This window comes from Hypanus sabinus, chromosome 28, assembly GCF_030144855.1.
Source record: "Hypanus sabinus isolate sHypSab1 chromosome 28, sHypSab1.hap1, whole genome shotgun sequence".
NCBI lineage: Eukaryota > Metazoa > Chordata > Chondrichthyes > Myliobatiformes > Dasyatidae > Hypanus > Hypanus sabinus.
In genome coordinates this window covers 15,350,362-15,367,533 of record NC_082733.1, presented here as the reverse complement: position 1 = coordinate 15,367,533, position 17,172 = coordinate 15,350,362, and the positions used below count along the sequence as shown (strand labels likewise).

The 17,172-nt window shown below is 42.3% G+C and overlaps 1 protein-coding gene across 1 annotated transcript in view; it reads left to right on the top strand.

Annotated features, from left to right (window-relative positions):
* The window catches only part of adamtsl3 (ADAMTS-like 3), a 740,135-nt gene that overhangs the window by 434,842 nt on the left and 288,121 nt on the right, over nucleotides 1–17,172 (top strand). Inside the window, exon 7 of the mRNA XM_059952647.1 lies at nucleotides 11,594–11,720. Within this exon, the coding sequence (XP_059808630.1) occupies nucleotides 11,594–11,720 (127 nt within the window). The remainder of the gene's footprint in view (nucleotides 1–11,593; nucleotides 11,721–17,172) is intronic.

Below are 17,172 nucleotides of genomic sequence, written 5' to 3'. Positions count from 1 at the left end.
GGCTAGGATCTTTATGTCCTCGTTGTCCATGGGAATGGTACCAGAGGATTGAAGGGAGGCAAATGTTGCCCCCTTGTTCAAAAAAGGTAGTAGGGATAGTCCAGGTAATTATAGACCAGTGAGCCTTAACGTCTGTGGTGGGACAGCTTTTGGAAAAGATTCTTAGAGATAGAATCTATGGGCATTATTAGAATCATGGTCTGATCAGGGACAGTCAGCATGGGTTGGTGAAGGGCAGAGTGTGTCTAACAAGCCTGATAGAGTTCTTTGAGGAGGTGACCAAGCATATAGATGAGGGTAGTGCAGTGGATGTGATCTACATGGATTTTAGTAAGGCATTTGACAAGGTACCACACGGTAGGCTTATTCAGAAAGTCAGAAGGCATGGGATCCAGGGAAGTTTGGCCAGGTGGATTCAGAATTGGCTTGCCTGCAGAAAGCAGAGGGTCATTGTGGAGGGAGTACATTCAGATTGGAGGGTTGTGACTAGTGGTCTCCCACAAGGATCGGTTCTGGGACCGCTACTTCTTGTAATTTTTATTAACGACCTGGATGTGGGGGTGGAAGGGTGGGTTGGTGAGTTTTCAGATGACACAAAGGTTGGTGGTGTTGTAGATAGTGTAGAGGATTGTCAAAGGTTGCAGAGAGACATTGAAAGGATGCAGAAGTGGGCTGAGAAGTGGCAGATGGAGTTCAACCTGGGGAAGTGTGAGGTGGTACACTTTGGAAGGACAAATTTCAAGGCAGAGTACAAAGTAAATGGCAGGATACTTGAGAGTGTGGAGGAGCAGAGGGATCTGGGGGTACATGTCCACAGATCCCTGAAAGTTGCCTCACAGGTAGATAGGGTAGTTAAGAAAGCTTATGGAGTGTTAGCTTTCATAAGTTGAGGAATAAAGTTTAAGAGTCACGAAGTAATGATGCAGCTCTATAAAACTCTGGTTAGGTCAGAGTACTGTGTCCAATTCTGGTCGCCTCACTATCGGAAGGATGTGGAAGCATTGCAAAGGGTACAGAGGAGATTTACCAGGTTGCTGCCTGGTTTAGAGTGTGTGCATTATGATCAGAGTTTAAGGGAGCTAGGACTTTACTCTCTGGAGAGAAGGAGGATGAGAGGAGACATGATAGAGGTGTACATGATGGAGGTAGACAAGGAATAGATAGAGTGGACAGCCACTACCTCTTCCCCAGGGCATCACTGCTTGATACAAGAGGACATGGCTTTCAGGTAAGGTGTGGGAAGTTCAAGGGGGATACTAGAAGGAGGTTTTTTACTCAGAGAGTGGTTGGTGCATGGAATGCACTGCTTGAGTCAGTGGTGGAGGCAGATACACTAGTGAAATTTAAGAGACTACTAGACAGGTATATGGAGGAATTTAAGGTGGAGGGTTATATGGGAGGCAGGGTCCAAGGGTCGGCACAACATTGTGGGCCGAAGGGCCTGTACTATGCTGTATTGTTCTGTGTTCTATGTTCTGTCCAGACTAGTACCCTTCTTGTAATATCATGGGCTTTTTTCTTGTTTAGCAGCCTCGTGTGCAGCACCTTATCAAAGGCCTTCTCAAAATGTAAATTGAAAAGCATCCACTGACTCTTCTTTGTCAACGCTGGCTGTTATTTCCTCAAAAAAATTACATCAGGTTTGTCAGGCAAGATTTCCCCTTAAGGAAACAGATTTAAGAAGTGCGCAGAGCTGGGTAGAACATTATGTGGAGTCTGTCAGGACTTTGTGCAGAGCTTGAGATCAGTGGGACAATTACTTCTGGGAGAGTATGCAAGAGATTTAAAAAGTGAGTGGGGCCTGCTGGGATTTTCTGCTGAGCTTGAAATAGTTTGGGTTACATGGCACCTGGCAAGGGCCAATAAAGTGACGTATAACTGGAGAGGCCATTATTGGTGTGGGAACAGAGGCTATGGGTAAAGAGAATTCAGCAAGAGTGGTGGAGGCTAAAGTGAGGTTCCCGCCAGTTTTCTCTTTCTTTCTTTATGTGTGCCTAGCTAGAATAGTGAGAATGGATCCCAAGTTGGTGGTGTGCTCCTCGTGCAAGATATGGGAGGTCTGGGAGATCTCCAGTCTTACTGATAGCTATGTCTGCAGTAAGTGCATGTGAGTAAGCTCTTTACAGACCATGTTAGAGAGTTGGAGCTGATGACCTTCAGTTCATTCGGGAGACTAGGGAGGTGATAGATGGGAGCTACAGGGAGGAAATCGTACCTAAGTTGCAGGTTTCTGTCAGGAGAAGGAAAGCGATTAGACAGTTAGTGCAGAGTACCTCTGTGGCTGCTCCCTTTAATGACAAGTACGCTGCTCTAGAAAACTGTTTTTTGGGGGGGAGCAACCTAGCAGGCAATGGTCCCTCTAATTTTTTTTACAGCTGCATGCCCCAACAGTTGCTCTGAAAAGGAAATTTTTATATGACCTGAAAACTGCGATACACTTTAATAAAACATGATATTAAAGAAAACTCCAGCTGCGTAGCAACAAAAGCAGTGTGCATGGGAGCATTTTGGTTTGTGTGTGGCCATGCACCCGTGCAGCTTAGAGTCAACAGTGCTACCAAAGGAAAGTCGTAGCAAAGATCTTTGATCCTGAATGTGTCTCAGAAGGGAAGTGGAAAGAAGAGCAGAGAGCTGGTGATATGGGAGTCAAGAGTTGGTGGGGGGGGGGGGGGTGGTGAGCAGCCAGAACTTGTGATACATTGGTACCAACGGAAAAGGGATGAGGGCCTGTAGAGAGCATACAGGGAGATGGGCAGGAAGCTGAAAAGCAGGACCTCAAGGGTAATCATCCCTGGATTTCTGTGTGTGCCACACATCAATGAGTATAAGAATAGGACGGTATGTCAGTTCAAATGTGATGACAGGAGATCTGGAACATCTAGTCAAGAGGAAGAAAAATGCACACTTAAGGTTTAGGTTGCAAAGATCAGACAGGGCTCCAGGGAGAAGCAACGTGGTCAGAAAGCAGCTGAAGGATGAACTTAAGAGAGCTAGAAGGGGGCATGAGAAGGCCTGGGCGAGTAGGATTCAGGAAACCCCTGAGGAATTCTGAACAAACAGGAAGATGGCAAAAGTGATGGTAATATCAATCAGTTATAGAAGAGTAAATATAAGCCTGGAGTTGGAAGAGGTAGGGAAGGTCAGTAACGAAAACTATGCTTCAGTACTCACCAGTGAGAGTGACCTTGACAAATGTGAGGACAGCTTAAAACGGGCTGATATGCTGGAACAACACACACAGTATTCTGGAGGAGGTCAGGCAGCATCTATGGAAATGAATAAACAGTCTACGTTTTGGGCTGAGACCTTCCTTCAGGACTTTTTTTAAGGTATGCTGGAAGCTTTGAAAAATCTAAGGCTACATAACCTACGTTTACTATGGGAAGTGGGGGAAGAGATTGCTGTGCTTTTTCTGGTGATTTTTGTGTCCTTACTGGCCCCAGGAATAATATCGGAAGATTGGAGTGTGGCAAATGTTATTCCTTTGTTCAAGAAAGGTAATAGAGATATTTCTAGGTCTTAAAGACCAGTGAGTCTTCCTTCTGTGGTGAGCAAATTATCGGAGAGGATCTTTAGAGTGAAGGTTTAAGAGTATTTGGAGAATCATAGTCTTACTAGGGGCAGCAATGGTGAGCTGCATCCTGGGATGTTCTGGGGCACATCATCAGTGATGTAAATGCGGATCAGTGGGTATTTCAGGACTTTCAACATCAGACAGTCTGGCCCACGTGACCCAACCAGAGTTAATCAAGCCCTGGCTTGTGTCCCAGCAACATTGGTCCACGGATCACACCTCTTGATCCTTGACCATCTGGAGGCTCACTCAGCAGCGTCTGTGATTGTCCTGATGGCTCTTCTCATTGAAGCCATCATAATGCCAAGGAGAGAGAAGGTTCTGTGGAGTGAGCATCCAGCAAAACCTCTCCACCTCATTTCTATAGGCTCACACATGGTCACCACCCCGGTCTTTGGCACTACTCTGCCAGCTCCTGGTACTTGGCCTTCTTATTCTTGAACAGCCCCTCAAACAGCATTGTGAGGGGAAGGTCGTACTTCACACTCCTGATTGTGGAAGTGACATTAATGAAGGTAGAGCAGTGGATGTGGTGTACATTCGTAAGGCAGTTGACAATATTCCCTATAAGACCATGTGATATAGGAGCAGATTTAGGCCATTTGTGGTCTCGCCCACTATTCTATCATGGCTCATTTAAGATCCCTTTCAATTCCATTCTCTTGCCTTCTCCTGTAGCCTTTGACGGCCTTACTAATCAAAAACCTATCAATCTCCGCTTTAAATATATCCAATCACAAACGAGAAACTCTCCAGATGCTGGAGATCTAAAGCAACACACACAAATGTAGAGGAAATCAGCAGGCCAGGCAACATCAGTGGAAAAGAGTTCAGTGGATGTTTTGGGCCGGGACCATTCAGCAGGACTGGAGAAGAAAAAGATGAGGGGTCAGAGTTAGAAGGTGGGGGAATGGGAGGGAGAAACACACGGAATATATCCAATGACTTGGCCTCCGCAGATGTCTGTGACAATGAGTTCCACAGATTCACCCCAATCTGGCTAAGTAAATGCCTTTTCATCAGTGTTTGAAAGGGACGTTCTTGTACTCTGAAACTGTGCACTCTGGTCCTAGACTCCCCCACTACACAAATCATCATCTCCACATCCACTCTATCTAGGTCTTTCAATATTTGATAGTTTTGAATGAGGTCCTCCCTTATTTTTCTAAGCTCCAGTGAGCACACAAACCAACCTTCCATCCTTGGGACTCACTTTACACCGCACGCTGTCAGAGCAGTACTGGCTGTCAGGATAATCAAGGACACGACCCACCCAGCCAACACACTTTTTGTCTCTTTCCCCTCTGGGAGAAGGTTCAGGAGCTTGAAGACTCGTACGGCCAGATTTGGGAACAGCTTCTTTCCAACTGTGATAAGACTGCTGAATGGATCCTGACCAGGATCTGGGCCGTACCTTCCAAATATCCAGACCTGTCTCTCGTTTTTTTTTTTTGCACTACCTTACTTTCCCTTTTCTATTTTCTGATTATGATTTATAATTTAAATTTTATTATATTTACTTTGATTTGTACTCCAGGGAGCGCAAAGCGCAGAATTAAATATCGCTGTGACGATTGTACGCTCTAGTAAAAGTAAAGTAGAAGTACAGGCCCAGATCCATCAAATGTTCCTCGTACATTAACCCTTTCATTCCTGGGATCATTCCTATGAACCTTCTCTGGACTGTCTCGAGTGCCAGCATGTCCTTAGTAGGCTCATTTAGCGTCAGGAGGCATGGGAAGCAGGGAAACTTGACTGTGGGGATTCATAATTGGCTTGCTGACAGAAGGCAGGCTGAATAGATGGAGCATATTCTTCCTGGAGGCCGTGACCAGTGGTGTTCCGCCGGGATCCGTGCAGGGACCATTTCTCATTGTGATTTTTATAAATGTCTTGGATGAGGAAGTGGAAGGGTGGGTTTCTAAGTTTGCAGACAGCACAAAGCTTGTTAGAGTTCTGGATAATATGGAAGTTTTTCACAGGTTACAATGGGACATTGATAGGATGCAGAGCTACATTGAGAAGTGGCAGATGGTGTTCAATGCAGGAAAGTGTGAAGTGATACAGTTGGAATGTCGAACTTGAAGGCAGAGTACAAGGTTAATGGAAGGATTCTTAGAAGTCATAGAGATCCATAGATCTACATCCATAGACCCCTCAATTGCCACGCAAACTGATGGGGGGATGGGGTGTGTTGGCCTTCATTAGTTAGAGGATTGAGTTCAAGAACTGCAGGATATGTAGCCCTGTCAAACTCTAGCTAGACCACACTTGGAATATTGTGTTCAGTTCAGGTCTCCACACCTTAGGAAGGGTGTAGAAGCTTTACAGAGAATGCAAAGGAGATTTACCAGGATGCTCAAACAACACACACAAAATGCTGGTGGAACACAGCAGGCCAGGCAGCATCTATAAGGAGAAGCACTGTCGACGTTTTGGGCTGAGACCCTTCGTCAGGACTAACTGAAAGGAGAGATACTAAGAGATTTGAAAGTAGTGGGGGGAGGGGGAAATGCGAAATGATAGGAGAAGACCGGAGGGGGTGGGATGAAGCTAAGAGCTGGAAAGGTGATTGGTGAAAGTGATACAGAGCTGGAGAAGGGAAAGGATCATGGGACGGGAGGCCTTGGGAGAAAGAAAGGGGAAGGGGGGGAGCACCAGAGGGAGATGGAGAACAGGCAGGGTGATGGGCAGAGAGAGAGAAAAAAAAACAACTAAATATGTCAGGGATGGGGTAAAAAGGGGAGGGGAGCATTAACGGAAGTTAGAGAAGTCAATGTTCATGCCATCAGGTTGGAGGCTACCCAGCCGGTATATAAGGCATTGTTCCTCCAACCTGAGTGTGGATTCATTTTGACAGTAGAGGAGGCCATGGATAGACATATCAGAATGGGAATGGGATGTGGAATTAAAATGTGTGGCCACTGGGAGATCCTCCTTTCTCTGGTGGACCAAGCGTAGGTGTTCAGCAAAATGGTCTCCTAATCTGCGTCGGGACTCACCAATATATAGAAGGCCACACCGGGAGCACCGGACGCAGTATACCACACCAGCCGACTCACAGGTGAAGTGTCGCCTCACCTGGAAGGACTGTCTGGGACCCTGAATGGTGGTGAGGGAGGAAGTGTAAGGGCAGGTGTAGCACTTGTTCCGCTTATAAGGATAAGTGCCAGGAGGGAGATCGGTGGGAAGAATGGACAAGGGAGTCGCATAGGGAGCGATCCCTGCCGAAAGCAGAAGTGGGGGAGTGAAAGATGTGCTTGGTAGTGGGATCCCATTGGAGGTGGCGGAAGTTACTGAGAATTATACGTTGGATCTGGAGGCTGGTGGGGTGGTAGGTGAAGACAAGGGGAACCCTATCCCGAGTGGGGTGGCGGGCGGATGGGGTGAGGGCAGATATGCGGGAAATGGGAGAGATGCGTTTGAGAGCAGAGTTGATGGTGAAAGAAGGGAAGCCACTTTGTTTAAAAAAGGAAGACGTCTCCTTCGTCCTGGAAAGAAAAGCCTCATCCTGAGAGCAGATGCGGCGGAGATGGAGAGATTGTGAGAAGGGGATAGCATTTTTGCAAGAGACAGGGTGGGAAGAGGAATAGCCCAGGTAGCTGTGAGAGTCTGTAGGCTTATAGTAGATATCAGTAGATAAGCCGTCTCCAGAGATGGAGACAGAAAGATCAAGAAAGGGGAGGGAGGTGTCGGAAATGGACCAGGTAAATTTGAGGGCAGGATGAAAGTTGGAGGCAAAGTTAATGAAGTCAATGAGCTCAGCATGCGTGCAGGAGGCAGCGCCAATGCAGTGGTTGATGTAGTGAAGGAAAAGGGGGGTGGGGGACAGATACCCGTATAGACTTGGAACATGGACTGTTCCACAAAGCCAACAAAAAGGCAGGCATAACTGGGACCCATACAGGTGCCCATGGCTACACCCTTGGTTTGGAGCCAAAGGAGAAATTATTGAGAGTAAGAACTAATTCCACTAGATGGAGGAGAGTGGTGGTAGAGGGGAATTGGTTAGGTCTGGAATCCAAAAAGAAGCGAAGAGCTTTGAGACCGTCTGGGTGAGGAATGGAGGTATATAGGGACTGGACGTCCATGGTGAAAATAAGGCAGTGGGGGCCAGGGAACTTAAAATCATTGAAAAAATTCAAAGCATGGGAAGTGTCACGAACATAGGTGAGATTGAACATAGGGAAGAGATTGAACAAGGGGAGATAAGACAGTGTCAAGGTATGCAGAAATGAGTTCATTGGGGCAGGAGCAAGCTGAGACAATAGGTCTACCTGGACAGGCAGGTTTTTGTATCTTGGGTAGGAGGTAGAAACGGGAAGTGTGGGGTGTGGGAACAATGAGGTTGGTGGCAGTGGATGGGAGATCTCCAGAGCTGATAAGGTTGGTGATGGTATAGGAGGTAAATAAGAGGAGGTATCAGAGAGTTGGAGGCTACCCAGCCGGTATATAAGGTGTTTATAAGGATGCTGCCTGGATTAGAGCGGTTGAATGTGCTAGGGCTTTTTTCTTTGGAGTGATGAGGAAAAGCCTCAGTGTTTTGGAACTGCTTTTTTCAAGGAAATAGTTTAAAAAGTATAAAAAGACTACCTTTTGACTGAGTAACAAATTATGTAGTTAAGTGAGGCACTGAACAAATCAGAACACTATCAATACTACAACAGTATGTAAAGCTGTTTACTAGTTCCCTATAGTTATCGACGGAGGAGTTCTCTTGATTGACTGTAAATGAACAAAATCAAGGTAAGCACCAAGTGTAAATAATGGTCTGTCTTCATACAATTTTCAAAAATTTCATCATCTATGTCTTCATTTTCATCGTAACATACAGGTTGATTGTCAGTACATTCAATTTGTTCGTAGTCCCTAACTTGTTGAAGTAGTGAAATTCTTTTATTTCACTTCCAACCATTTCTGACATCTCCAAGCGTGAATGCTTGAAATTGTAGTGAGCAATACAGTTCTGAATTGTCTCACTGCTCATTTCTCGCCAACTATCAGTGACAAAAATTGTGCTTGTTTAACACAAGCACTACTTATCACTGATGCTATTTCAAATTATTTGTTCCAAGCACAGTGTAATATCTAACATCCACGCAAGTTCATACATTTGATGCTAGTTAGAAATGTCCAACCACAATCTCCTACTCCGATTACCTGGGGGAGAAAAAAAACAAAGAGAGGGAGAGGGAGAGAGAGAGGAGGGGGGGGGGGAGAGAGAGAGAGAGAGATATAATCATGTCCACTGATGAGAAGAAACCTGCGTGGGAGAGTTTTTAAAGCTGAAAAGCCACTCTCTTGACCTCTGAAGTCCAGGTCTAGTGATATGAACAACAGTGACAACTAGGGTATTCCTTGCATGCTATGATGACCGTGACTTCTTCTGTGCCTTCACCAGAGGTGCTACTCCTCTCTGGAGTCACACACACACACACACTTTAAAACTTAAAGGGTGAATTCTAGAATATTATAATCAGTAACTCCTAAGAATTTCTTTACCTTAAGCTCCCTCAATCAGATCTAGTTCTTTACGTAACACCCAATCCAGAATTGCCCTTTCCCTAGTGAGCTCAACCACAAGCTACTTTAAAAAGCCATTTGTTAGGCAGTCTTTAAATTCCTTAACCTGGATGGGCACAACACTCCCTACCAAGTTACAATCTGGTTGATTCATCTATCAACCCCAAATCCCCATGGTCCATGGCCATACCACATGAAAGATGCCTTTAGCTGATCACAGCCCTTCCCATTTGTCTATTCCTCCCCATTTATCTTTCACTCCCATTTTTGTACTTCTATTGAGAGGGTATCAACCTAAAAGATTAATTTTTTTTCTCTATCAAAGAGAAACAGGTCCTTTGGCCCATCTAGTCTATGCTGTACTGCTACTCTGCCTGGCCCATCAACCCGCACCTGGACCTTAGACCAACATTTCCTTCCCAATCATGTATTCATCAAAATTTTTCTTAAATGTTGCAGTCAAACCTGCATCCACCACTTCTGCTGGCAGTACATTCCACACTTACTCCACCCTCTGAGTGAAGAAGTTCCCCCTCAAGTAACATTTTAGTTTTTCTCTCTCTGTGAATTTCATTTGACCAGCTGACTGTTTCTACCATTTTCCATTTATTTTTTCAAACTGCACAATCTTTTGGTTTTGAGATTACATCAGTTTGATGAAGTCAATCAAGTCTGAGATTTCTGGGTCAGTTGCTCCAACTGCCTGAGAGTGAGTCTGTTATCTGCTGTTTAAAGAGGAAGCAATTCTTATTCCAAACTGAACTTAACTTAATAAAAATTGTTTTAAGTTGTAAATGGGTTATTACATGGAGATGGACAATATTTTGTCAAGTGTTTTCTCAATCTAAAATCTGTTTTATTGTGAATAAATCTGGTTTGATCGACCCTCCTTCCATTAACTTAAGTACTTGGGGCACATTAATCACCTACAGTGACTGTTCACATTGCTACACAGGCAAGGTTTGTGCATGTGAACAATCTATACAAAGGAAATAAAATCATGAAAAATAAGTTTTTAAAAAATCACATTAACTAATAAAGAATTTTTGTCGCTATGCTGGATAAGAATTCCTGGTGCCCTTTAAACAATACAACATGATTCATGTCAGATTCACATTAATAGAGAGAGTCAAAAAGTTGGTTTGACGATGCTGTTAATTTATAGTCAGTTTTCCTGATTGGACACAGACTGTACTGTCATTTAACAACTCAGACTTCAATTAGTAAGAGGCACAGTTAATTCAGTGAAACTTCTGACGGGCTTTTTAAATGAAGAAAATGGTCTTCCTCAGAAATCTGAGCTAAGACAGCATGTTCATGTTGAAATCTTTTTTTTTTGCATTTGTGTTGATCTTAGCAACGGCATTAACCATGTTTATATAGATTGTAAGTTACTATGAGCAATGTTATTGTACTTATCACTTAACACGTAAGGCTCAAACTTGCAATAAGTGATATTATGGGTATGTGCATGCAATGTCTATGTATCAAATTCTTTGTCCCACTTTCTTGAGGAAAGAAAATGAATTGGTGCCTCCATCAGTGTAATTTGATGCAAACGTGTCGGGTTCTCAAACCATAACATCTCACGGTAATTTGAAGTATTATATGACATGCTGTGTTGTTAAAAGTGCCCAAGCCTTTAAAGGTATCGGTTTGCTTTGTTAATCCCAGATGTGCAGAAAGAATATATTTGATATTGTTAACAAATCCTTGGGCTGTATCAAGGGTTTTCATATCAAATGAATTACCTTATGAAGCATCATTGTCATGTCAACAAATACCGAAGCCAATTTCTGCAAAGTAGAGGCAGAGAAAACTTGCCAATTCATCTGCTTTTGATTGAATGAAGAAGCTGAAAAGCGTAATTGGAAAAACTCCTGCTTGCTCAACTTGCGCTGTGGGATCCTTTATATCTACCTATACTGGCAGTTAGTAGCTTGCTTTGTAGATCAAACTAATGGCTCCAGATAATTGTACCGATGACATTGTAGCAATAACAATCCCCCAGTTTAGGATTCACCTAACAATCCAGTTAATGCCCTTAGGTCCTGGAGAATATTTCAAACTGAGCCAAGCTGGCACTTCGGTAATCATCAACATGCTTTTGAGTTTGAGTTGAGCAATCTAGCCACATTTATCAAAATAGGCATAAATTGCCAGCAATTGGTTCTGTGACTTGGACCACCCCATAAATTTATATAACCTTACACTAAAATGAAGGTTTTTGCAGCAGAAGAATTTATTTCATACAGTATATCCGATGCAGGTTATTTGCCTCTTTTTTTAAAACAAAGCTGTGAAGTTTTCCAGAATTGAAACTGTACGTTAAAAATTCTAACCTCGTTAGTTGTCCAATAACATGAGTCGAGCTGTGACAGAGTGAAGCCGGCATTAGAATGTAAAGGGTAACATAAAAATAAACGCAATTCCCGAAGCCAGAGCTGTGTACGATCGGCTTCAGCCTTCTCTTGACTGTGATGTTGTTGTTGGCAGGTGGTGGGCTGTGATCGGCAACTCGGGAGTAAAGCCAAGGAAGACAACTGTGGAGTTTGTGCCGGCACTGGCTCAACATGCAGGCTTGTTCGAGGACAGTCCAAATCACACGCCTCTCCCGAAAAATGTGCGTCTCTCATTTTGTTGCTGATGTTTTTATGTTACCTGTCTATAACTGAACGTTTATTCTGCAACCTCTGTTAGAACAGAACGTGAGATTTATTCTAAATGGAGAATTATTAATGATGTTCTTAGTATTTTTTCAGCTTGTGTGTTACCTAGTATTGGAATCATGGAGTCATGGAAGCCAGTCCTTCACCTCAGAGTATGTGCTGACTATCAGCAAGGCATCTACTGTACATTAATCCTATATTCATTCCTTCCTCTCTACTCCCCACATTTTTATCAGCTTCCCACAGATTTTGTCACCGACACACAAGAGACAAGTTACAATGGCCTGTAACCTACCCACCTGCATGTTATTTGGATGTGGGAAAGAACAGGGGCACAAAAGGAAACTCATCTAGTTGTGAGGAGAATGTGTATAATTCTATACAGACAGCTCCCAGGGAGCAGATTGAATCCAGATCTCTGGTGCTGAGAGGCAGTGGCTCTTACTACTTAGTGTAATAATTAACAGCACGCAATAGGAAAACCCAGCTTTGATTCTTTCTAGTTTGGACAGCACTGCCTAAGATAGGAGAAGCAAGCTTAGAATAGGAGAAGCAGGCAATGAGTGCTGTCTTTCAATTGGCCACAGCAAAATTCTCCACGATTGAATGATTCCTGTCGTAAAATAAAAGTATGTGTTTACAGATTGGGTAACAAAAAGATCCAGCTGAATTATTATGGTCTCCCTTGCAAAAATAATAATGAGAAAAGCTAAAGAGATATTAAGAGACAGTTGTTGCAATATAATTGCACCATGGTATAACAGTCAGTGTCTGCAGAGAAGAATAAGAGGAAAGAAAAGTCATTATGAGAGAGAGCAGAATTCCAAATCAGGGTTAATATCATTGGCCTACATCGTGAAATTTGTTGTACGTAACAAAAAAAACTATAAATGACAATAAACATAAAAAGGGAGAAAAAAAAATTAGTGAGGTGATGTTCATGGGTTGTTCCATTGTCCATTCCGAAATTTGGTGGTGGAGGGGAAGAATCTGTTCCTAAAACATTGAGTGTGTGCCTGCAGGGTTCTGTCTTTTCTCCCTGATGGTAGCGGTAAGAAGGGGGCATGTCCTGAATGATGGGTGGCATCTTTTTTTGAGGCATCACCTTTTGAAGATGTCCTCAATACTAGGGTGGAACAGGCTGGGTTTGCAACCATCTGCAGCTTTTTCTGATCCTGTACAGTGGCCCCTCCATACCAGACTATGATGTTAGAATGTTCTCCACAGTACATCTATGGAAACTTTCTACAGTCCTTGGTGATATATACCAAATCTTCTTAACCTCCTAGTTAAATAAAGTCACTGTTGTGCCTTCTTGTAGTTGCATCAATATGTTGGGCTCAGGATAAATCTTCAGAGATGTTGACACCCAGGAACTTGAAACTGTTCCATTACTGGTCTCTCAGTGAGATGTGGTGTGTTCTCCCTCAACTTCCCCTTCCTGAAGTCCACAATCAACTCTTTGGTCTTTTTGATTTTGAGTGCAAGGCTGTTGTTATGACACCACTTAGCCAGCAGATATATCTTACTCCTGTGTGACACCTCATCAATATCTGAGATTCTGACAACAACAGTTGTGTTATTGGTAAATTTATTGATGGCATTTGAGCTGTGCCTAGACATACTGTCATTAGTATAGAGAGAGTAGAGCAGTGGGCAAAGCATGCATTCTTGAGTTACCCCTGTGTTGATTGTCAGTGAACAGGAGATGTTATTCTGATCCACACTTATCTCCTGATGAGATCCAGTTGCAGAGAGAGGTTTAGAGGTTTTGAAGTTTGTTGATTAGTACTGAGGGTGTGATGGTGTTGAATGCTGAGCTGTAATCAATAAACAGCAGCCTGTTGTAGGATTTGTTGTTATCCGGGTGGTCCAAGGCAGAGTGGAGAGCCAGTGAGATTGTATCAGCTGAAGACCTATTGTAGCAACAGGCTAATTGGAGTTGGTCCAGGTCCTTGCTCAGGCTGGAGTTGATTCTGGTCATAATCAGCTTCGCAATGCACTTCATCGGAGTTGATGTAAATGCAACTGGGCAGTAGTTGTTGAGGAAGCCCACCCTGCTCTTACTTTCCTTTGCTAATTCATCAATAGTGAAGTTATGCCTCCACCCTATATTTCCAGCCTGGGACTCTCAAAACTGAATTTAAAAATTTATAGGGATATTGTTTTGCATTTGGATCAACTTCAGCAATATCTTAGGGTTTTGAACGCCCGTATTTTTTGTACATCCCTGTGTATACAGGGAAAGAAAAAGATGATAGTGCTCTGCACATCCAGCTGTAATAGTTTTATTTTTATTTACTCATTTATTGTTTAATGGATTGATTGAGATGCAGCGCAGAGTATGCCCCTTGAGCCACACCACCCTGTAATCCCCCAATTTAATCCTGGCCTAATCATGGGATAACTTACAATGACTGAGTAACCTCCCAACCAACACATCTCTGGACTGTGGGAAGGAACTGGAGCACCCAAAGGAAACCCACACAGTCACGGGAAGAAAGTCCAAACTCCTTACAGGTAGTGGGAAGGATTTTTTATGGTTAATTGGGTTATTATCGTCACATGTGCAAAGGGACAGTGAAAATTTTGTTTTGCATCCAATCCATACAGATCACTTCATTTCAACAGTGCATTGAGGTGGTGCAAATGAAAACAATAATAGAGCAGAATGATGTGTTACAGTTACAGAGAAAATGCAGTACAGGCGGACAAGAAGACGCGAGGTTAGAATGAAGTAGATTGTTAGGTCTGGAGTCCATTTGGTCTTTTATAAATTTTGTAAGGAGTACTTTCCTGAAAGCAACTCATTGTTTTACTTACAATTAGGAAACTGCACTAATTTCTCACATCCATAAGAATAAGAAAATGCAGCGTAGTACTTAAACAAAGAAAGAAATGGACAAGCAGTTTCTATTATCCCATTCCAAAAATCGAGTACCAATATTGAAAGAAAGGAAGAGTTCATTGGCATGGCAGGACAGGAAAAAATTGTAAGAAAGCAAAACAAATGGTTGCAGCTGACAGGTCTGCTGGCCTCTCACTGATCAACCTTGGAAGACGTCAGGAAGGGACCCTACATTGTATTGAGTGGCAAGGTTAACCTGAGAGGCATAGAGAAGGATGAAAGGGTATTTCACTTGTAGAGATTGTAGTGGAAGTGCTAGGGTAGTTTGAAGGACAACCTGCAGTTGAAGAGGCGAAGGGCTAGGAGTCATGAGAGGAAGAGCACTATGGGAGGGGATTGGAGCTAGAGGAAGACACTGAGGGCCCCATTTTGCTTGTGGTCCCTGCCCCATGTGGGGTTGCATTCCTTGCCATATCAGACAGTCAAGAAGAAGATAGAAAGAATTGAATATGGAAAGTAAGCAAATCCTCTTCATAGGAAAATGAGAAAAGTGAAAAAATACCGAATAAAAGGGTTTTGCTGATAGAGAATGAGGGAGAAAGAGCAAACAGAATTATTGGAAGTTGCTCAGATTATTATAGCTTCCAAATACTGCAGTACAATGAGAGGTTGACTCGGTCTAAAATAAACTATTAAATGGCAACACAAACAAAACACTGGAGGAACTCCTCAGTTAATTCTTAAATAAATTATCACCTGTTTATCATACTGTGACTTTACTAATTGCAATGTCACCCCAATGATTTAAGTTTAATTATTGTAAAATGGCAGAGCACTACTCAAAGATAAGCTTGGAGACCATGAGTAGGGAAGCACAGATCCCAGAGAATGCAGTACTATAGAAAACAATTGTATCAAACAATTATAAATACTCTTCATTGCTTCTGGCTGACATTTTCTAGGGAATAGATACATATAAAAGATAAAATGCATAACTTCACAAACATACCCCTAATTTGCTAGTTAGAAATATTGAAAGATGAGCACTTGATCTTCAGAGGCCGAGACTTTACTGCAGCTCTAAGGTGCTCCTAATGTGGCTGTTGTCCTGCTCACTAACGTAGCCCCAAGCCTTTTATCAAGAAAGTTAAGGACGCACTTCTTTACCTGCCTCGAATCCTCCATTCTGTTTTCCCCACCGAGATTTACCTGAACGTTCTCAATCACTCCCATATTCTTCCAGCCCTGGTTAGTTTAATTTCTGGTCCAACAAGCAATTCCTTGTACCACAAATGTTTTATATTATAATTGCAGTTTCTCAGTCAAATTAACACCACCTGAAGCTCCTTGCCCTCAAGCTTCAAAACTTCAGCAAATATGTGAATGAAATATTGCAGATTTAGAATGGAACCTGGCTTTTTTTAGTCATCTACCTGAACATTACATCACTCTGTCAAGGAAACCATGTTGCATTTATTACGTGAGTCATATTTCCAAAGTAACTTTTGATTCATTAAAGTGACATTGATTTGTTTTTGTTGTAAATTCCAGAATAGTTACAGTATTCACAATATATTCACCATATACCTTGATTCTTGGGTGAAATTCTGAATGGTTTTATGAATCTAATTAATCACTTAATATAGTCCTAAAGTTTTGGCAGAGACTAGTGCTAAATAACATCACCCTTTCCAGAGAAAACATGCAATGTGGCTTACATATAATATTCATTGACTTAAGTATGGGTTGTTCTATGGAGTATTGTGCTTAAAATTCATGATTTGATCTTCTATAGAAATGTGCTTGATCAGTCCTTTTCTAATGTTACGAGACAATAGAAAAACCTATTAAAATGGGTTATCAGTGCATTCACTGAGCTCTCCAATATTCATCAATACTGACTTAATCTGATTTGGGTTGACAGGAGAAATATGATAATTTATCTGTATGTCATACTTCGCAGAGAGTAGAAAATAAGGAGAAAATAACAGCCAAGAAGCATATTTCAGATTGTGCACTAGTTATTTCTGATGCAAATAACCATGATAGATAAACACAAAATTAACTTAGAACCTAAGAATGAGTCAGTACCTTAATGAGGAAAAAACAATGAGCTGGAGAGTGAATAAAGAGCATAGATCAATAGAAAGTACCTTTTGTTCTTAACAATTAGTACAAATATTTAACATATTATGTAGTTTATCAACAAAAGATTTATTTGAAGTTGCTTCATGCTTCTGTAAAAAATAAGAGGGAGGAATAAAGGAAGTATGTGTATTGAATACCATAAAAAATAAGAGGAATGAAGAAATTATGTGTATTGAATACCATGCAGCAGAATTACCAGCCAAATTTAATGTGACCTGAGTTATTATTTTTTAAATCAACTTGAAAATAAAAAAACTGTAAATAATGACCACCAGACACTATGGAGGTAAACTTAAAGAGTTGGAGCAGCAGTTAAAAAGAAATCTGTCAGGGACCTGAAAGACGTGGGATTGTAGTCAATTTTGCAAACAAAATAAAAATGACATTTTCCATTTACGAGATCAGTAAAA